General features: G+C 40.5%; 2 protein-coding genes across 4 annotated transcripts in view; both read left to right on the top strand.

Moving 5' to 3' along the window:
* Positions 1 to 22692, top strand: part of FAM227A (family with sequence similarity 227 member A) — a 410174-nt gene that overhangs the window by 241707 nt on the left and 145775 nt on the right. The window lies entirely within an intron of this gene.
* Positions 479 to 22659, top strand: LOC121931454 (extracellular serine/threonine protein kinase FAM20C-like). The gene is made up of 10 exons (XM_042469247.1): positions 479 to 2459; positions 3710 to 3873; positions 4503 to 4581; positions 7815 to 7907; positions 8415 to 8530; positions 9286 to 9466; positions 10787 to 10896; positions 18920 to 19001; positions 19254 to 19313; positions 20851 to 22659. Exons 1-10 carry the CDS (start codon positions 1963 to 1965, stop codon positions 21101 to 21103), a joined length of 1635 nt encoding a protein of 544 aa, XP_042325181.1. The 5' UTR covers positions 479 to 1962; the 3' UTR covers positions 21104 to 22659.

Below are 22692 nucleotides of genomic sequence, written 5' to 3'. Positions count from 1 at the left end.
GGCATAGGTTGAATAGTTAAATGCTGGTACTGCTGTCACAGCATTGTGTGTTTGATCTGTAGGGCTCCAGGTTGACTTAGCCTTCCATCCTTTCATAGATCGGTAAAATGAGTATCCAGCTTGTTGGGGGCAATTGACTAAAACATTTGTAAACCGCTTAGAGTGTGCTTAGTTCACTATAGAAATGTAAATGCTAAAGTGCTATTGCTACCTTTAAATTACAAGCCTACATGTATTTACACATACATAGTTTCATGGGGTTAAAATGAAAATTTGGTAAAATGTGAATTTTTAAAAGAAAAATGTACAGCACTGTGTAAATTTACAGCGCTTTATAAATAAAGGTTAATAATAATAATAATAATAATAATAATAATAATAATAATAATAATAATAATAACTCTTAATTAAATTTTGAAAACCTGTGGCCTCTCTTTTCTCCTTCAACTGAGCCTTGCCCCACTAACACCATCTCTTCAGTGTTTTAAAGGGATACAGGCAAACACCACAGCCTGTTTCTGCCAACAGGGCGATGTTTGGGGAACAGCGGTATCACCCTCCCTTTAGCGTGTAACCTATTGTGATCCTCACTCCCCACACCTCCCAGTGATGCCCCCTGCATAAGACTTGGCTGACAAATAGGGCCAGCCAATCTATTGGGCAGAGTGAGGGAATTGCCTCAGGTGCCATTCCTTTAGCCGTTCCACCTGACCAATCCCACTAGCAGTTTTTGTATGCTGGAGAATGAAGCTGTGTGTGCCACATGGCCTGTCCTATTCCATGAAACTGGTCAGATGTGGTGGAGGATGCTGTTCTATTGCCAATATTTAACTGGCATGCAAGTTAATTCCTGAATTTAGAATGAATTTAGAATTTAGAATGAATTTAGAATGTAGGTGCCATCTTGTTTTTCATCTCAGGCAGCAAAATGTCTTGCTGTGACCCTGTTTACGGAAGAGGGCTATTGTGAAGTTAAATAAGAAAACCTCACACAAGCCACACTGAGTGCCATAGCAGTACAGTTATGTAATATTAAATTCTGGACTTGATAGTTTTGTGGGAGTAAACGAGGAGGCAGCCCTTTGTCTGAGCAGGAACCAAAACTGATGGGGTGGGATGTTCTTCAGATGGTAAAGCATACTACTTCAAAACAGGATAAATTAGTTCTGTTGTGATTGAAGGCTTTCCTACACAGTCAGTTGAGCGTGATCCTGGCCATCTGCCTCATAAAAACAAGAGATGCAGTAACCAAGATTGTTATCCTTGCATTATACTTGATGACCAGCATTATTAAATGTTTACAGTCCCAAATTTAGGTGCCCCATGCCAACATTTCTATATGATTCAGATCCAGAAAGCAATAGTATCACTATGTTTTCCTCAAGAAATCTGTCTTCTCTCCCCTGTATATGTAAGTGGCCCATTGAGGATGTATATGTATAGGGAGAGAATACATTTCTGGGCCTGTTGGAGGGATGTGGTAAGGTTCCACAAAGGTTTGATATGTGAGATTATATTTTGAAGTAGCATTGGCAAGCCTGTTGCTATCGATTTGGAGTTTGGTCTGTTCTTGTTAACCTTGACACCACCTGCCCTGCCTATGTCAATAATGTTAAATTCACCCGCAACGTCCTTTTCTGCCTCTTTTCTGCTGAGGACTTCTACATGAAGGGAATCCTTGGTCATAAATCAACTTTACTCATTCCTTCCTCCTGCACTTATAAAGATGACTGGAACGTGAACTGAGATGTTTTTGGGATTTAACCATATTTTTTTTCTGGAAAAAAAACCTTGTATGCCTGTTTTCTTTTGAATCCCAACTTTAGAAATACCAGTCCCATTGGTAGACAGGATCCTTTAACCCTCACTAGTTGGGCTCAAACTGCAGATCCCCCCCCCCCCCCCCACATGTAGGACTTGGCCATTGCATTTTGCCTTGTTGACCTCTAGGACTCAAAGAAGATGCTACGCCACTTGCCTTCTCTGTTCCAAAGGAAGCTTAAAGCCATTCTTTGCTTTTTCCTCATTTTGGTTATCCTGATACACATGATGTTGGATTTAACGCTGCCTGCTGGCCATAGTTCCTGTGGGTGTACACCAAATGTAGCCGGACCCCTGGGTCTCCCTCCACTTAATCCCATACAATCAGTCGAAAATAAACTGAACCTGAGGATTCTCCAAGACTTCAGTGGCAGCAACAGCTCCCTGGAGAAAGGATTTCGCTTGACAGAAGCTGTACCACAAACAGGTGGCAGGAATACCACTTCTCTCAACAGCCACAGCCTCAACAAGCAAGAAGTGGATGAAAAACCAACATGGACAGGGAGATCCAAACTGGTTGCCCTTTTTGAACATCCTCTCTATAATGTTCCAAGCCCCAAGATTACAAAGAGAGACAAGCTGTTTGTTTCCAAACCCAAGATGAAGCTCTTCGTGAAAAGTAGCGGGAGTGATGAACGGTGAGAGCATCTCTTTTTTTTTCCAGGAACATAGGCACACTATATGGCTCATCCAAAGGACATACATTGGCCTTCCCCAACTTGGCAGCCTCTAGGTGTGTTTCATGACAACTATCATCCACCTCAGCCAGTATGGCCACTACCAGGCTGGGGATGATGGGTTTGGGAAGGATATCATAGATCTTCTTCAAAGATGGCTCTGTCTGCAGTCATATCCAGGTCATGTATATAACTATATGCTTAATTCTTCCTCAATCTCATTTTAATTTAACAGAGTTTCAAGGGGTTGTAAAGATTAGAGATTTCTGCTCTTTCAAAAAATGTAACCATAGACTTATGGCCTCAGATATATTGGGCTAGCTTCCAATGCACTATTATTAGACTAAGATGCTTTCCATTTCCTGCTTTCTGAATTTATTGCTTTTTATGATAAAGTTTTAACATTTGATTGGAGAGCATGGCATCTATGGAAATGACACTATATTGTAGTGATAGATGAGTTAATCTAGTTCCAGTCCAGAGTTATTTGTGAAGTTAAGGAAATATCTTAATCAAGGAACGTGTATCTCCTAGTAGAGGAAGAATAGAAAATGTGGCTGAAGCGGATGTGTAATTATGTATAAAGCCTGTGAAAACAACTATGGATACTTCTAATGACATACCTTCTGAGGGGATACTTCTAAGGACATAACTTCTAAAGGAAATGATTTCAAAATAGTTGTGAAAACATGAACTCTCATGAGTTTTGAAAGAAAGGACATATTTTCCATCGGGAAACATGACTCAATAATATCAAGCAAACTTAGCACGTATGTAGCCTCAGGTTTGGTCCCTAATGATCTCAAAATACTCAGTTTTTCTGCAGTGAGCTGCTTTTCTTTTGAGCTGATTAAATTAAGCTGAATTAAACCAGGAGAAAGCAATTTGCATCCCTCAGGCCTCTTGTTGTCATTCTCTACTCAAGCTTTCCCTTCGCCAGGTGCGGAAAGGGTTTCTCCCTTCTTTCTGAGCAGTAGAAGAAGAGTCCCTCAAAAGTGCTGAGGCTGTCAGATCCACACATTCAAAAGTCTTCCAGCACTCCTGATGCTCAGCTGCTGAGTGTGCAATGGCTGCTGACTCCCTCTTGTTTCATGCTAGCCTCATTCCGACTATAGAGTAGTCATAATTTAGCTCACTGTTAGTATACAGTATATGATAAACATACCATATGCTTTTATTTTTGTCTGTTGTGGCGATACGGGGTTCTGCAGGATCAGCAGTGGGAAGGCAGATGCAATTCTTCCAAAACATGATCCCAACCCTGCTTGGCTCCGGTTTTATGCTGGCATCAATCGCTACGAATTGTACCCCCGCCATGATCCCACTCGCCAGGCCTTGATGGAGGATTTGGCCACACAAAAAATTCTCAGCTCAGGTACTACTCTACTGGCACTATTAACTACAAGGCACATACTTAATTGTTTATTTTGTGTACATGTGTGTGTGTGTGCCATATTCAGATTCATCTTTTCATTTCATCCACTGTTTGTTGTTGTGTGCCTCCAATTCATTTTTGACTTATGGCAACCCTAAGGCAAACCTATCATAAGGTGGTCTTGGAAAGTTTCTTAGAGGGGGTTTGCCATTGCCATCCTCTAAGGCTGAGAAAGTATGACTTGCCCAAGGTCACCCAGTGGGTTTTTATGCTTGGGCAGGGAATTTAATCCCAATCCCCAGAGTCATAGCCACTCCTCTCCAATGCTAAAACCACTACACCACTCTGGCTCTCTCAGCCACTGTTTGCCTCTTTGTTTTCCCTCTGGTCTTCATTTGTTCTCTTCAGAGGTTCAGCACTTGGTGGGTTATATCATCCTGATGGGAGAACTGTGGAAAAAGGTGCTTCCTGACAGGTTATGCTGTAGAGCTAAGTGACAAAGGCTATGTTTTCCTTCCTTCCTTCCTTCCTTCCTTCCTTCTCTCTTTCTCTCTCTCTGTTTCTCTTTCTCTAAATGCCAACCTGAACTTCCTTATGAGTGCTCATGATTCTTGTTGATGTCATTTTAGTTCAGAAGCCTGGAGGGACACAATTAAAGCTGATCATGACCTTCCCCAATCATGGGCAAGCCCTCTTCAAACCCATGAAGTGAGTACAACACTTTTGGTGACCCTGCATCAATAGCCTGAATGGTTTAAGCTTTTTTTCATGCTTTGAACTGATCTCTGATGGATTTCATTTGGGAAACAGATAATGTTTGGTACATAGTACTGTGGAGTTAAGTAATAGTCAATGTATGTAGCAAACTGATTGAACGGTCCCTTCATTCTGAACCAAAGCACAAGGGTTTAGTTACAGTTTGTAGTTGCCATTTGCACAGACATCTGTGTGATAATTCTAAGAAAAATTTCTTCATTATAATCATATCTCCTCCACTGTGTAATATTAAGTATTGCTGTTTGAAAGAGGCATTTTCCTAAATTTTGCTTGTGTCTTTTGGGTACACAAGCTCCATCCATGCTCCACACAATTTCAAAGGAAAAGATAGCAACTCCCCTTCTGTAATTAGGGTGGTAACTAATGGAGACACTCCGTATGGTGGTAAAGGAAGATTTCTCAGTCTGCTCTTTTGGCATACCCCATAGGAAGGAATCCTCTGCCGTTTCTGACTCCAATTCTTAATCTGGATGTTTCATTGATTAACATTTAATTTTTTATTCAATTAAATGCAACATTCTCATGCCTCATGAAACTGTTGTTTGAGGATCTCTTGCATTTTTCTGCTCTGGGAACAGAGCGGAAAATCAAGTCCCATCCTCCATTGATCAGGATCAGACTGTTGGGCAGGGAGGCAGAATTTTCCACCTGCATCTTTCTTCATGATTACTATCGCATAGAAGATAGGGAATGTAGACTGCTACAGTACAATGAATCAACAGAACATATCCCATTCTTTAGAACTGTATGTTCCCATTTATATCCCCAACAGGTCATTCCGTACACAGAATTATGGTTTGACCTGAAGGAATTGATCCAGTTTCCTTCTGTAATTTCAGTAGTAGTCTATTTTATCCAATTCAGCAAGAGTAGCTTCCCATAACATGATGATTAACTTTTTTAAAAAAAAGTAACTTGCAGGTTCCCATACATTGGACTCCATTTAAAGGCAGTATTCTTTCCAAGATTCAAGGCCTTAAGTCTCATAGCAGTGAGAATATCTAAGAAACCCAATCAGATTCCTAGCAGTCAACATCATATTTTAATTAAAAGGCTTTAAAAATATTCACATTTTTGGAAACAAATATTAAATTTCTAAGCAGCTGACATTGCAATGGAAGTATTACACTTCTGTTCCCTAACAAATACAGTGGATCCTTGATATCCACTGGGGTTTGGTTCCAGGATCTCCAATGGATACCGAAATCCTTGGATGCTCAAGTCCCATTATATACAATGGCATAATGAAATAGTATCCCTTATATAAAATAGTGAAATCAAGGTTTGCTTTCTGGAATTAATATCTTTTAAAAATATTTCCAAGCCATGGATGCTTACATCCATGGATAAAGAATCCATGGATATCAAAGGATAACTGTGCTGGGTCTTGTTCCAGAGTTTGGAGTGGAGAAGTGAGTGCAATAAGTAAGCTGTTCCTTGCTAGCTGTAATTAATACCACCACCATTCCAAGAACTCAGAGACACAACTATCTTAGTCTGTTTCAACATAAAAAGCTATAAAGGAATCCTAGCACCTTTCAGTCTGACTGCATGCATCTGATGAATTGGACTGGAGTTCACAAAAGCTTATGCTAAATATTTATTTTTCTCAGTTAGACTGAAATGTGCTACAGGAATCCTTTATCCCTTTCGAGAAGCTGTTCATACAACAATTTGTCTTAGTCATTTATTTGGAATTTGTCTAGAATACTGTGGAATTTTATGCCACACGCCAAACAGTTCAACAAAGCTTTAACAATCATTTAAAATAAGACATATGAAAAACACTATTGCAGTAAGGATATCATTATTCCTATTTAGATCAGTTATAGATCCTGATGGAAATGATGACCAGAGCCCTCCATGTTGTTCATTGGAGATAGACGACCTCTAGTGGTAAAAAATTAAAATTAATGGATCACTCTGGTTGCTTCTGGATGGAGGGCTCCAAGGAAAAAAAGATGTAAGAAGAAGTAGGAAAAGGTGGGAAGGCTACAAACTGAAGATGATTGCCTCTCAAATGACCCCTGCCATGATAAAACTTTGCGAACAAAGCAAGGTAGTAAAAGACTTGTCTGGAAGCAGAATCTGTTTAAAACAGGGATGTGAGTTGTATAGACAGTAGGCCATCAGGTGGAGGGAGGACAGCAAGCCTGACAGGAGCCCCTTCCTCCATTATCAGGGGGGGGAAGTGGCCTAAAAATTGACCTTTTCTCCTCCCAGATGCCTCCAAGGGGGGTGCATTTGTAAAGTTTATTGTGATTATTCCACTCCCTTGCATGGTCTAAAGTAGCTTTATAAAGGTCTCTGGTGCCTGTGCTTGTTATACAGGATGGCTGCATCCCCAAATTCTTTGTTGTTTCTCAGCAACAACAATAGTGTTTATGGCTGGCCAACTGAATGCTAGTTTGTCTTCAGGGTTTATGGAACAGCTGTAGTGTAGTGGGAAGACCACATGCTTTCTCACATGCAAAAGATCCCAAATTCAGTTGCTACTAAGGATAGCTAGGTGTCTGAAATCCTGAATGTGCCACCCATTCATTTATTGACAACCAATACTAAGATAGAATAGGGTTGCCATACCACCCAGTTGGCTGGGGTTTTCCTAGATTCTAGGCATCCCTTCTGGTGCATGCATACTCGGATGATTATCTGGTCCAGATTCCAAGTTTTGTTTTAAAAAACAACAACAATATAAGTCTTTGTTCATTGTAGAAACTGACAATATGAGTCAAAATGTGGAGATACTTTTTTGTCAAATAGTTCTACAAGAAACAAGTCCACCCCTGCCTTTGAAAGGAAAGTGAGCAATGTAAGCAGCAGACTGCAAGATGCAAAAGAAGGGCTCATTAAGTGGATGAGGTGAGGCAAGGGATAATGTAATGAATTTTTATAACTTAAATGAAAATTAGGATAATTTGCACAGTTATGGTAATTTGCATATCATTCAGACTATACCTGGATTTGTGGAAGTAGAGCATGGCAACCCTAAACTAGATGGACTAATTATCTGCCTCAATATGAATCCAATGCACTTGTCATAGAGTGCACTGTGGAGTGATTCAAAAAAGGGTGTGGACATTAGTTCAGCACTGGACAGCTAAACATTTAGATAGACAGACAGATAGATACCTATTTCCAATATTTCTCTCCCCCATTTTCAGGCAAACCCGAGACCAGGAGACACCAGCAGATTTCTTTTACTTCTCAGATTTTGAGCGACACAATGCAGAAATAGCAGCCTTTCACTTGGACAGGTGAGTACAGTACAGCTCTGTCACTCAAAATATGTATGTTCTGTATTTTAGAGACCAGCAGGACAGTATAGAAAATGATCATAGCTTGGTGGCAGTATGACAAATGTTTTGCATTCAGAAGGTGCCAGTTTCAATACCTGGCACCTCCAATTACAAAAGGATGCTAGAAAGCAAGTTAGGGAAGGACTTCAAGAGTTCAAGAGCTTGTGACTAGGCTAAGCTCCAGCCTCAGAGGTTCTTGGGTCAAATCTTGTGGTCCCCAACAAACATAGTAGCATATCAAATACTTATTTTTTCCCACCTTTTTATCATGAGATCATGAAAAATGGCAATATAAATATTAGTCAACATTTAAAATGCCATTATTTTCCATCCACTTTCTTGTATTTATTTGAACTGAGTGTTCATGTAGGATATCTTTTTTTGTATCCAAGATTACTATCTGTTCAGCAGCTACAAAACAGAATTTGTTTTAGTTTCCTATCTGCTTGTTTTCCCCCCTGGGAGGATCCTGGATTTCCGAAGAATTCCCCCAGTTTCTGGCCGTTTGGTGAATATAACCAAGGAAATTCGTGACATCACAACTGACAAGAAACTATTTAAGACTTTCTACATCTCCCCAGGTGAGCATTTTTTCTACCTACTTATCCTTCAGAAGATTAATATATTTCAAGGATGGCAAAAATATGACCCTGGGAACTCATTGCACTCCCAAGAAAGTTTTCGTAGCCCTCAACACCTCTAGAACACTTTTTTTTCTGGCAAAAGGGGTGATTTTCCTTTCTTGAAAGTATCCTGGTGTAGCAATTTATCTTTTAAATGGCTCATAAGGCTCCCCTGCACAACTTATCATAAAAATATCTGGATTTTGCCCCATCCCCTCGGTATTGGTTGGCAATCTGCCATCCACGGCTGACCCTGCTTAGCTTCCAAGATCATATAGGATCTGGTGCCTTCAGGGTATGTAAATACTCTTAAATACTTTGGCTTAAACCCAATTGGACATTGCAATTAGAGTAGACTCATTGAATAAATAGTAAGTTGGAAAATCATTATTTATGTAAACTCCCTTGTTTAACATGGTCTATTCTAACTAGGACTAACAACTGAATATAGGCCTGTGCTTTGCAACAAGGATAAATCACAATATATAATTTCTGGAAAAATTCACTCCCACCACATAGCTTTACTGGGAGGGAACATGGAAGTTTGAATGGGTAAGCTGGCAGATTGTTCTCCCAGATAATTAAAACACCATGGCAGCCCTACACTAGTCTTCATCCACAAAAACATATGGTGGTATTATCATGTTGGTGGTTTATTGATGTTATGCTTCTCTGACTTTTTCTTCACTCTGTTTTGTCTGGGTCAACTCAAGCTGGCAATGTCTGCTTCTTTGGCGAATGTTCCTACTATTGTTCCACTGAGCATGCTTTGTGTGGAAAGCCTGACCAGCTGGAAGGCTCTATGGCAGCCCTTTTGCCTGACAAAGCACTGGCTGAACGGCACTCGTGGAGAAGTCCCTGGAGGCGTTCTTACTCCAAAACCAAAAAAGCTGAGTGAGTATGCTGAGGGAGGAGTAATAAAACCAACATGACTAAGAACAGGACATTCTGGATAGAAGGGGGTCAAAAGAGTGAAAGGAAAGTTCTGGATGGAACTAGAGACTGCTTGAAGGCGTCTTTTAAAATGCATCCAGGGATTACTTTTTGTTTCATTAGCCTCCACTTTTTTTATGATTTCCATGTTGGTGGCCAAATTTATAGGATTTATGCTTTTTAAAAATATATATATATGCTGGGGGTAGCTAATGAGCAGGCTAATCTGCTTTTTCCTTTTCTCTCTGTTTTGCTGTTCACACGTGTTCAGTAAGCAATTCTGGAGGCATCTGCTGTTTATCTTGCCAGCTGTAAGCAGGTATACGTAGCTCCTGTAGGATCACCTGGAGTAGAATCCCATTTTACCCCAGCTCAAACTTTATTGTATTGTGTATTGCAGACAAGTTGCTACAACCCAACACCAAACAGCTGTATTTCTGCAGTCCTCTTTCACCATCCCGAAACCAATGTTACTTAAAAATGCATCCAACTAGATGAGTAGAAAAGGTGGCTGAGTAGGTGTAAAAAGACTTTCTGCCATGGAGCTTCACTTAGTTAACAAAGCCTCACTGAGTAGGAAGTCTTTTTACACCAACCCTTTTCTGCTCATCTAGTGGTACAAGTTTGAGATCTCTTGAGAGAGCAGGAAAATAAGTAGAAAGATGGATGTTCTCATGGGTCATGTTATAAATCAGGGATTTCCAAACCTTTGGTCCTCCAGATGTTTTGGACTTCATCTCCCAGAATCCCTGACTGTTGGCCAAGCTGGCTGGGGCTTCTGGGAGTTGAAATCCAAAACATCTGTAAGACCAAAGTTTGGGGATTACTGTTATCGATGCATGTTGATCTCTCATCTGCTAGGCACTACCCCCTGGAATTTCATGCTAATTTTTGTATAAACTACAGCCATGCTACTTCACAGCCCATCTGAAAAACGTTTTGCACACAATTGTATTACATTGCCAGGAAAAAATTCCACCAGGAAGTGGATTAAGTATAATATTGAAGATTTGATTTACTCGACTTCTAGAAGCTCTCCTTTTGACTTTGGGAAAGCTGCAGCTGCATATAAACAAACTCAGGAGAGAGGAGTTTAGGTTATTGTTTTACTATTTTGTAAGATTTTTGTTTTGGAAAGCATCATCCTACTAGCATATTTATATTATCAGCTTTGAGGGAGGAGGTGACCTTGAGGAGCTGCAGAAGGGGATCAAATGACATGTAGAATCAACCCAGTTTTCCTCCTATATGTGACATCTTGTCATGACTGACTCTTTTAAGGTGGGAGCTGAATGAAAATTACTGCACTGAAGTACGACAGACACCACCATACGACAAAACGTCCCGTCTTCTGAACCTCATTGACATGACTGTGCTTGACTTCCTTATGGGTGAGCATATCCATTCCTTCTTGCAGGATACACTATTTTGAGGGAAGGAAGCACAATGGTAGAATACATGTTTCCATGCAGAGGGTTCAGACTGAATCCTGGAAATGTCCATTTAAAAGAGACAGATAGGAAAGTCAGCAGAGAAGACCTCTGCCTGAAACCCTGGTGAACCACCACTGATCAGGCCAAGATACATTGGGCCAGATAGATACATAAAAATATCAGGAGTGTCATGCTAAGTCAGACCAAAGGCCTATCTACTCAGTATTCAGTTCATACTGTGGCCAACCAGTTGCCTATGGGAAGCCTGCCAGAAATACCGTATATGAGCTAATGTTCCCCAATATATACAAATGTTTACTGGGGGTGATGCATAGGTATCCTGTCTATTAGTCATTTTGGCCCTATTTGGTAGGAATTTATCTAATCCTCTTTTAAAATTCAAATGTCAATGTTTCTAACTGCTACAACCCCATCCTGAGCTAATCCTCCTGTAGAGGAATATTTGTTCAGTACTTTTTGTTCTTTGTTGTTATTACATGACCACAAAGAGTTCATAATCATAGAGTTGGAAGGGACCAGTCCAACCCCCTGAGAAGTAAATAATTTGCCCCATGGGCCCTTTTTAGCTAAGAAGTGTTAATATCAACAATCAAAACACAACACAACTAGGCCAGTGGCGTTTTATTTCCCATTTTCTTTTGTTCTCACTTTTCTTGCCAGTGTGGTCTTACTTTCTGGTGTCTCTCAGCCCAAGGGACTCTATTCTTGCACCTTCCTCAGTCTATTTTCATGCCTTCTGTGAAGCAAATTATTTTCTGTGAAAACATGTCACAATAAACCACTTACAGGCATGAATCATAAATAAACTTAAGGAGGTAAGGAGAAGGAAGCTTTCCTGGCCCTTCCTCTCTTCTGCCCACCAAGAAGGCCTTCTAGAGGATCATGAGCACCTCCTGAACTATAGGGGATGTGGCTTAAGCAGTTGCACTGAAACTTTGATGTTGGTGGGATACGGTCTTTTTGCAGACTTTCTTATCTAAATTTTTACTTTAGGTAAAAAAATTACTTTACTTAGTCATCATTACTAATATTCCTTTCTTTTTTATTTTTGAAATCTATGAAGAAATAGAACCAAAATGGTAGTCTGTAAAAAATGGATTACAGATACAGAAGCATGCAAGGGTCAAATACAAATGAGTAAATGCTTCACTGAAGCAAGCAGTGTAGGACTATTTTATCTCATTCACACCATTCAGACTGACCTTTTTGCACTGGAAGGAACTGGGAGGATTCGTTTGCTGCCCCCCCACCCCGATCCCTCTGGAAGCAAGTGCTGACTACCTTTTTAACCCTGAATGCCCTCTTGGAGAAATCAGGTTAAAGTTGCTGTCAATCAAATTTAGTTCCGCACTCGTCATAGGTGACGTTTCCTGCGCCCATTGGGCCATCGGAAGTGTGCTTCCCCCTCCTTTTAAAAAAAAAACAGGCTCCAGGCTCCAGTATGCGCAGATGCTGTCAAATTAAAAAGCTGCTCTGTGTCTGTCTGTCTGTCTGTCTGTCTGTTGTGGGTATTTGGGTCAGTTCAGGTTATGATCTTCCCTTGGCCCCGTTTTCAACCGCAAAATGCAAGCTAATGCCATCTCTGCATCCTGTATCCTCCCTGCTTGCCACCCCAAAATGCCTCATACACATGTTGTAGTAATAATAATAATAATAATAATATTAATAATAACAACAATTAATTCCTCACCTCAGAATGCCAGAAGAGGATGTAATGTCATGCATTCTTTTCTTTCTAGGCTACCCCTGAATTCCTTAGAGACAGTAGAAAAAGCATTCTGTATCAATTTGCCAAACTGGAAAGAGAAATGTTGAAACATTCGCATTGTAGCATTCGCAAAAACCATGCTCATATACTGCCAAAAATAATTTTTAATTTTTTTTTAAAAAGGGAAAGCTGCCTGGTGCGAGAGGGAGGCTTTCTCCGTCCTGTGGCCTCCCTCTGACCTGCCCTGAATTGACCCTTCGTCCTGCTCCTTCCTTCTCCTCCTCCTCCTCCGTCACTTTCTCCTCTGACTGCTGCCCCACTTCTGCTGCCTTCTTTGCCCTGGTGGAGTTGGGGAGAGAGGGAAAGCTGCTTCTGGCTTGCTGTCTAGACGGATCTCTTCTGGCAGGCCTTTCCTGAATAAAGTGCTCGGCCACAGAATGACTGCCCCTCACATCATGTATTAGCACACCACTCTGTCCTCGTGTGTGTGTGTGTGTATGTTTTAATAGATATTTTAATTGTAATATGTTTAATCCTGTTTTAAGGGGGGGAATTTGGGACATAATGTTGTAAATGTGGATTTTAATGTGTTGTGAGCCGCTTTGATTGTCTCGTCACAGAAAAGCGGGATAAAAATAAAAGTTTTATTTTATTATTTATTATTAGGATGCCAGCCAGAGTTTATTTCTTACTCTAAAAAAATTATTTAATTTGTGTTGGGCAATATATTCCTTTCTTCAGAAGAAAGAAAATTCTCTCTAGATGTTTGGATAAATCCATCTGTGGGTTATTATTATTTTTTAATATTAAAAATCCATAAATCTTCATTCAGAGCAGTTAAAGGGCCTAAGCAGGCATTAGCCACACAAACATGTGGAGCAAATCCCTGACAGCTGTCCTTCTCAAGAAATCAGCTTTGGAAGAAAGTGGAGGGGAGGGGAGTTCAATGTGCATTTAGAATTCTTTGAAGGAGAAGCAGCCTGGGGAAAATGGAATAGGCCCAGGATAGGAAAGGGTTATATTTGCTCAGACACCAACATACAGACAACTGCTTGTCTTTTTCAAATCCTCTTTACAAAGCTGCTTTTCCTAAAACAGTAATCAGGGTCTTATTACACATGTTTGTATTCAACCCTCTAAGGTTGCAATCCTATATATACACTTATTGGGGAATAAGTCCTCCCAGCTAAGTGCGTATCGGATTGCAGCCTTATAGGGTTAACTACAAGTTGAATATCAGTGGTCCATAACACACAGCAGAAATAATCCAGTATGAGGACGCTTTAACTGCCCTGAGAATTCAGGGAACTGTAGTTTTGTGAGACATTTAGCCTTCTTTGTCAGAGAGCTCTAGTGTCACAATAAGCTACAATTCCCAGGATTTCCCAGCACTGAGCCAGGGCAGTTAAATGCGGTCTCAAATTGGATTATTTCTGCAGTGTGTTTTGGACTAGTGACACTTCCCATAAGACAAATATAGGATTGCACTGAAACAGTAACATTACATCATGCTAATGTCTGTATGCTGGTTTCTGGTGGAACTTTTTAAATCATTAAAATGTACTACTTTAATTCACACACACCCCTTAGAGTTCATTACTCACAAAAGTTATTGTTGGAAAAATACGGGTCAGAACTTGAAACTATTAATTATAGATATTAATAATGTTCTAAGATCTCATGACAACCCTATTTTACATGCCATAACAGTGATATGACTCATCCATACTGCTTTCTCTGCTTCTGGTTAAAGTATTGGATCAAGTTTCACCCTTTCCCACTATAGAAATGATACCTCCTTGAATTTTTTTCTGGTTGCTTCACTATAGAAATTTTGAGAACATAAATAGGGAGACTGACATAAAAAAAATGACTCTTTAAGATTACACACACACACACACACACACACTTGAACTCCAGAATATACAGAATATCCCCTGAATTATAACAGCAAACATATCTCATGGTGACCTCTAGTGGTCACATCACATTGTAGCATATTTATCTTATTTTATTTTTTAAAAGTAGGCTATACTGGCTGGCAAGAAAAAATCCCATGTTCCAGGCAATATGCTTATTATGATGAACCGCAAACCAAATGTACATATAAATACATACAAACCTGTGAGAAGATTTTTAAGGTGTCTAGGTGTGTTCATCAGGTATTTACTTACTATGATTTCTCATCTACTCGGTTAGCTTTTACAAACCAGAAATGTTTCTACAGTCATCCGTCCATATTTGCGGCTTTGATATTTGCGGATTTGATTATTCACGGATTTCATTAATATGTTCTCTCTAGGACTGTCTAGGTCCTCCAGTGCAACTCTGTGGTCAACTTTAACTAAAAGTTGCACTGAAAGACCATTTGTAGCTACTCCAGTGCCATTCTATGGTCAGTGTATGTTGGACATTGACCACAGAGTTGCACCGGAGGACCTAGAGATTCCTAGAGAGGTGTCCTCTCAGGTAAAAACAGTGTTTTTGTTATTTGCAGTTTTTCCATATTCACGGAGGTCTTGTTCCCCTAACCCTAGCGAATATGGAGGGACAACTGTAAATGTAGCTAGAGGACAGTGCGTCTCTTCCATTTGTGACTTCTGTCTTGTGATTCCACTTGTCCAAGAAGTCTGTGGTTTTCATGATGAGCTGAGTAATTGTTGTTGTTATTACAAAATGTAATTGATTAATTAGATTAATTGATTGAAAAGGTCTCTTGAATAATTAGTTGCAGATATAAGACATTCAACAGCCAGTGTAGTGTAGTGGTTTGAACACTGGACTTTGATTCTGGAGGGCAGAGTTTGAATCTCAGCTCGGCCATGTAAACCCATTGGGTGACCTTGGACAAAGTCACACTCTCTCAGCCTCAGGATGGCAATGGCACACACACACCCGGGAAATTTGCCAAGATAATCCCATGATAGGTTTATCTAGGGTCACCATAAGTCAGAAATAACTTGAAGGCAAACAACAACAGCAAACAAGACATTCATATATGTACTTATAGGCAGGGGGACTGCAAGAACAAGAGGTATTCTTTCACCTCTCATACACAAAGTGAAAGTTGCACCTAACTGCTAGCATTGTCTTTCTTCTTCTTCTCCCCCTGAAGTCTCCTGTATCACCAGAAAACTGGTTCCCTGGCAATTCCCAATCCTCCAAAGCAGTTGATTTTAGGATTCACAGAGCACCATGTTAGATCCTGACTGTTGGAAGGAATGCCTCTTCTAAGATGATGCCTGAAACAATATGTCTGTGCATCATCTAAAAACAAAGAAAGAATACTACTAGGCTCAGAAACATTGGGTTTGCCCATCTGTATTTTAATTAATGGATTAATTAATGAGTCAGCAAAAACTCGTATGGTTAAAAAAATTTCACCCTTATCTGTTAATTATTGTAATCCAAAATGCTGTTCAGGAGTTAAGAATGCATAAGCACTATAGTTACAGTGCAATGCAGGGAATCCTGTCCTGATCCTCACAATTTCTACTTATCAGACTACAGTCCCTGTGATCCATGAGGGCCTGTTCCTTTATCAATAGGAAAACATCTAATGGATGTTTTGCTCCCCTTCTGTGAGCAATTTCAGGTGCGATAGGCAGAAGCATGACCCCTGTCACAGTTCCCTTTTGTGTCGCAAATAGCACAAATCAATGCAAGTTTGAGAGCTAATGGGGTGTAGTGATTGAGTGTTGGATAGGAGACCAAGAGACCATAGTACAAATCAGCACTCAGCCATGGAAAATCAGTAAGTTGCCTTGGGCAAGTTAGAAAGGTCTTTCAAACTCCATAGTTATAGCACTTTGTTGCTGCTTTAATAATAATAATAACTTAACTTTAACTGCCATGCTTTGTTGCTACTGAATCCTAGGATTTATAGTTTCCTAAGGTGTTTGAATTCTCTGCCAGACAGCTGTAGCATCTCACCAAACTAGAAATCTTAGGATTCCCTAGGATGTAGCTGTGGCAGATACAGCAGCATCAAAGTGCTATAGTTGTGGTGTGTGAAAGAGACCAGTGCCACAAGGTTTTGTCATGGCACTGATGCTCTTCAGTATTTTTATCAATGATTTAGATGGGGTGGAGAAAATCCTTATCAGATTTTACAAAACTAGGAAGAATAGGAACTAGGAATGGTAGGAACAGAATTCAAAAGGACCTTGATAAACTAGAAAACCGGACATAAATTAAGAAAATTAAATTCAACAGAGACAAATGCAAAATTCAACATTTAGGCGAAAAAAACCCCACAAGTGTCCAGGTATAGGAAAAGGATACATGACTCAGAAGGACTAGGTGTAAAAAGGACCTTGAGATTATTGTTGATCATAAACTGGACATGAGCCGGCAGTGTGATGCTGCAGCAAAGAAAATAAATGCTATCTTAGCCTGCATTAATAGAACCATGGTTTCCAAGTCAAGGGAAATAATAGTCCCATTGTATTCTGTGCTGATCAGGCCTTGTCTGTTCAGTTCTGGGTGCCTCATTTTAAGAAGAATATAGACAAGTCAGAGCAAGTTCAGAGAAGTTCAATGGGGACTATAAGAAGTATGGAGAATAAAACATATGAGGAGAGGTTGAAGGAGCTGGGCACATTCAGCTTGGTGTAGAAAAGATTGAAGGGTAACATGACTGCACTCTTTACATACCTCAAGGGGGTAGACCTAGGTGTAAGATTTTAAGTTAATGAGGGTAGATTAGGTGGCATCCCCACCTCTAATGTCACTCGATGCAGGGTGAGGCTTCTGAGGTGGGCAGCCAAAAGGAGACAGGCACTACTTCAGTGAAGGTAGGAGGGTATCGTTCGGCCCTCTCCTTTGCCGAGCTGCTACTGACAGGAGGAGGACCTCTTCTGAGGTGACACCTGATGTGGACTCCATCCTTGCACCTTTCTAGTGATGCCACTGTTTTGATTGAACATTAAAATAAACTTGTTGACAGTAAAAGGAGTTTGGCAATGGCACCAATTGCCTAGAGAGGTGGTGGGGTCACCTTCTCTGGTTTTCTCCAAAAAGTGGCTGCTGAGAATGCTCTAGCTCAGTGATTCCCAAACTGTGGTTCTCCAGGTGTTTTGGACTTCAATGCCTAGAAGCCCCAGGCAGCTTGGCCAATAGTCAGGAATTCTGGAAGCTGAAATCCAAAACAGCTGGGAAACGAAAGTTTGGGAACCACTGCTCTAGCTGGAGATGCTGCATTGAGCAAGGGTTCAGGACTGTTGGCCCATAAGCCCCTTTCCAGCTCTTACGATTTTAGGACATTAAAGGAGGGCAATGACAAAACTCCTCTGAATAAATCTTGCTTAAGAAAACCCTATGATAAGCTGAAGTGAAGGAAGGAACATAAATTGAAAAATGCATCTTTATTCAGAAGTAAATTCTACTGTGTCAATGGAGGCTGACTTACTAGGAAATATATTTAGGATTGCTGTCCAAAACATGCTCTCAGTGGCTTGAGAAAGAAAAAAGTCAGCCTAAATGCTTGGCATTGATCACAAATGGAGGGGAAAAAAGAAATCTGTCCAGTTTATGTAATCTGTAAAGCTGTGGCCAAAGAGCAAATTGCTCTTTTCAGATCCCAAATAGAAGAAAATACTGTGAGCAGCCAAGAGGTACCATGAATGGCTGGCATAGGGTTTTTTGTTTCAGTTTTTTAAGGTGATGGAAGTAGAAGAGAGAAGGTAAAAACAGCACAATAGAAATGTTAGCACAGCAGATGGAAAACAGTTATTTTAGGACAGAAACTGGAATGTTACTTTTTAGAAGTAATTGCTTACAACTCCCTCCCCCTCACCAAAAAATAATTTCTTAATATTCCTATAACGTTTTTTGTAACTTGTTCCATTACTCATTATTCCATTGCTCATTACATTATTTACTTTGTGTTTCTTTTGTGGTGGAGAAACTTCTTCATATTGATAAGATGCTGACATAAATAAGAGTCCATCCACATCTGAAGGACCATGGGTTCCGAACCCTTCCAATACATTTGCTTAAAACCTGAGGAAGAATTTTAATTACTGTAATTCAAAAGCTTAATAATTTTCCTTAACACCTTTTAGTTACCCCTACAGGATATTGTCTGCCTGCATGGTTTATATTTTGTTTTGTTTCAGTGTTGAACTATATGCAGTGTCACAGGAGATTAGTCCCTCAGGAAACTCAAGGTGGTCTTCTCTAACGCTTCTTCCTCTGCCCACTCTTTCTGCCATTCTCATCATGTGCTGTCATTCCTGTCTCCATCTATAGGAAACATGGATCGTCACCATTATGAGACCTTTGAAAAGTTTGGCAACAACACCTTTTTTCTTCATCTGGACAATGGTCGAGGGTGAGAGAGCAAACTGTTTTTCTATTCTATGCAGTCCTTTTCAAAATGGCAAGAGGAAGTTATGCAGGGTGGCCTGTAGGGATATAGCCAGATGATTCTTGAATGCCTCTTATTGAGCTGGCCTCTAAATGACTGTGGAGGAAACCAGCACAGGAGGAAGTGGGAGAGAAGTTGTATAGTTCCACATGGGATGCAGAATATATTATCAAACTCAGCCCCAATTGACATGACATGTCTGACTTCCTTCCTTAGGTTTGGGAGACACTCTCATGATGAAATGTCCATTCTGGCTCCTCTTCGGCAGTGCTGCATGTAAGGACTTTTCCCATTTTTCCAATTTTGTCCTTGCTCTCTCTTGGTGTGTGTGTGGGGAGGAGGAATAGAGAGAATGTAGATAAAGAAGCTTTATAATTTTGGACAAAGATAAGCCAGCTGAAGGTCAGATTCTCCTATGACAAATGGACTTTTCTCAGAAAGAAAAGGTGCTCAGACTTTTTTCCCCACCAAAAGTTTTGAAAGGCTCATTTCACATCCAGGTCTACTATTTTCATGTACCTCAATGGTGTGTTTGAGTGGAAGACATAGGGGATGAGCAGATAGCAACTGGATAAAAGTGTAGGATTTTTAAGAAGCAGAGTAGAAAGGGCTGTTCAGTGCCTTTTGCAGGGGCTGAGCAGATAGGATTTACTTCACACAAGGCCAAAGTAAACTAACTGTGCACATGGCATTATTCATGCCTATAGCAGCCTTGGGAGCATAGGGTTGTAAAAAGGAGGACAAATCTTTTTCATCTTGTCACAGTCCTGATTTCAGATAAGCTGCTATGGGCACCAAAGGGGGCTGCCCTTGCCATGAAAATAGGAATGTCTGTGGAAGTGATTTCTATTGTGACCATACTAAGGAAACAAAAAGGTAATTTCTCCTATCTCACTTCTGAGAAAGCCTTGACTACTTATTTACATTATAATCAGGCCCTGAGCAGCTAACTGATTTCAGCAAGGTTTAAGAAGGAACATTTCCTTGGTCAGATTGACCATACCAATGGCCCTGTTGGTTGGGGTGATAGGTGTTGTAGTGCTGCACATCTGGAGGGTGAGAGGTCAGGAGAAATCTGACCTGGCATTCATGGAAAGCATGCCATTAATCTGCTCTGCTGAACCCTTTGTATGATACACCTTGTCCAGCTCTGCTTATTGCTTAAATGGAATCCTGCATTGTGGCAAAGTCATTTTTTGGCTACAACACTCAGAATCCCCCAATCAGCATGGCCAGAGTCTGGCAGTATAGTCAGCCATTATGTGGGGTGATCTTGAGAAACAGGGTGTTGGACCGAGTGACCTTTTGCTCCCTCCCAGCCCTAAAGTGCCATGAACTGGCTTTCTTCCTGCTCTCTGGAGCATGCATGCCAATTCCCTGGTGATATTCTGAACAGTGCAATTGAGCATGTAGGCTCATTTCTGTCAGAAGCTTAAACAACCATGCTCTGGATATAGAGGAGACCAACCCATCTCCTCCCACCATGATCCTTCCCACCCCAGCTCTCAGGAATGTATGTATTGTGGTTAAAACAGGGATTCTTTCTATGTAAGGCATCATAGTCTAAAAGAGTTGTGGAAATGGATTATGTATTTTCCTCAAATTCCTGTAAGGTTCTTCAATTTAGCAGCAAATGCTAAAGCAATTATTAGGCAGGAATCCATAATGTTTGTGACTCTTCTCCTTCTGCCACTCTTGTCACTGCCCCAGATTCATCCTGCTATCTCAAATCCATGGTTTTTCCCGTAAAAATGCTGCATGTTATGTTTCTATTACTTTTTCCCTTCTTTGTTGTTTTTATGGATGGTTTCAGTATTAAAAAATCAACATTCCTGCGGCTGCAACTGCTTGCTACAGAGCCATATCGGCTGAGCGATGTTATGCGTGAATCATTAGCCATGGATGGCTTATCTCCAGTTTTGTCAGAGCCTCACTTGGAGGCTCTAGATCGACGTCTCAGAAAGGTACTAGCTATGGTGTGGAACTGCATGAAGAACGGAGACCATGAAGAACCAGTACTGATAAATGATCTAAAAGGAGAGACCTTGGAGCAACACGAAGCATGAACTGAAGAAGAATGAAGAGGCCTGGCACCCAGCCCTTGATGTCATACCCCTTAATATGCCCTCTGTACCCAAGACTTGCAACAGGAAAGACACTAATTGCAGCTGTGTGAACCTACATTGGTCAGGAAGCCACTCTATAATAAGCAAGCTTATATTTATTGGGAAGAATAGAAAGGTTCTGCTTTATATGCAGAATCAACTATGTAAATATCTTACAAGTAATAAAGTGAAGCATGGAAGCAAATCTTGGACCATTTAAGCTGCTGGATAGCCCAGAGTCTTTTACTGGAGTAGACTTGGATGCATGATGTGCAAGAAGTAGTCAGGAATGGAAGGATGGCCTCATGGCTAGAGAGATAACCCAGGAGAGATTGCTTTCCACTTTGAAGAAATATTCCTTGGTGATGGCTACAGTTCCTTCCATCCCATTACTTCTGTGAGCAGTTATTCATTCAAGACTCTCCTGTACTCACTCCTCTTGCTATTTATTTTGAGGCATTCCTTAGGGTCGTGTGTGAAACTGTGATTTCTCCCCATTTTAAGAAGCTGGCTTCTACCAGACCAGAGAATATTTGTAATTCTTGCCCAGTATTGCCTGTAGTAGCGGCTCTCTGATGTAAATCTGCTACCTCTTTTTTTTTCCTGCAGTACCAGAGAGTGTACCTTCTGCATACAAGGTACATGCTCTACTACTGAGCCTATGGTCTCTTCCACTCATTTTGCTTCATTATTCAGCATTCCAACAGTGATCAGTTAGAGGCATATAAGATGCATCCCTGAGCAGGGGAATATGTGATCCTCCAGTTGTTGTTGGACCTCATTACTGTCAGCCCCTGCCTATCCAGTGGTGGAGAATGATGGGAATCATATTTGTCAACACCAGGAAGGCCACAGTTTGCCCATTCCTGATATAGAGCATTGTATGTGACAACAATGTTTTCATTGTGGGTATGCAGGTGTGCCTTCCCAGCATGTGTACATCCAGTGGGAAGTCTTGTGTATCCTGTTGCCACGTGTAATGATCCTACATGTGGCTACCCGTTAGCAGAGTTTGAAAAGTTCATTTTTAGGGTGCTACTACAGTACTAGAATGCCCTAGCCATCATGGTTAATAATCATGCTAGCTAGGCAATTCTAGTAGTTGCAGTCAGAGAAAATACTTTTTCTGGGGTTTTTCTTCTTCTTCTTCTTTCATTAATATCTGTGCCTTCTGGTATAGAATGTTGTAATATATAAAACTACTGTTAATGTGGAATATATCAGCATCCATATCAGCATATCAGGTTGGTCTGATCATTGGCAGCACAGGAAACCACCTGGGGACCTCATGCATAATGCTTTTAGTTTTTGAGGGGAAAAGTGAAATATAATTGGTTTTAAATAAATTAATTATGAAGGATTTTAGTAAGGTTTAGACTAGTGAAGTAAGTAGCCAAGACCATATTGTCTAGTACATATGTCAGAGAGCTGGTGTTATGGTTTTAAATACTGATCTTTGCCAATTTATCTGATGTTCCTTTCATTATTTTCTCCAAATAAAGATTGAAGCTCTCTAATGAGTGCAAGCAGCCTTGGCAACATTCTGAGAA

Source organism: Sceloporus undulatus, chromosome 5 (genome assembly GCF_019175285.1).
Source record: "Sceloporus undulatus isolate JIND9_A2432 ecotype Alabama chromosome 5, SceUnd_v1.1, whole genome shotgun sequence".
Classification (NCBI taxonomy): domain Eukaryota; kingdom Metazoa; phylum Chordata; class Lepidosauria; order Squamata; family Phrynosomatidae; genus Sceloporus; species Sceloporus undulatus.
This window is presented reverse-complemented; position numbering and strand designations above follow the sequence as displayed.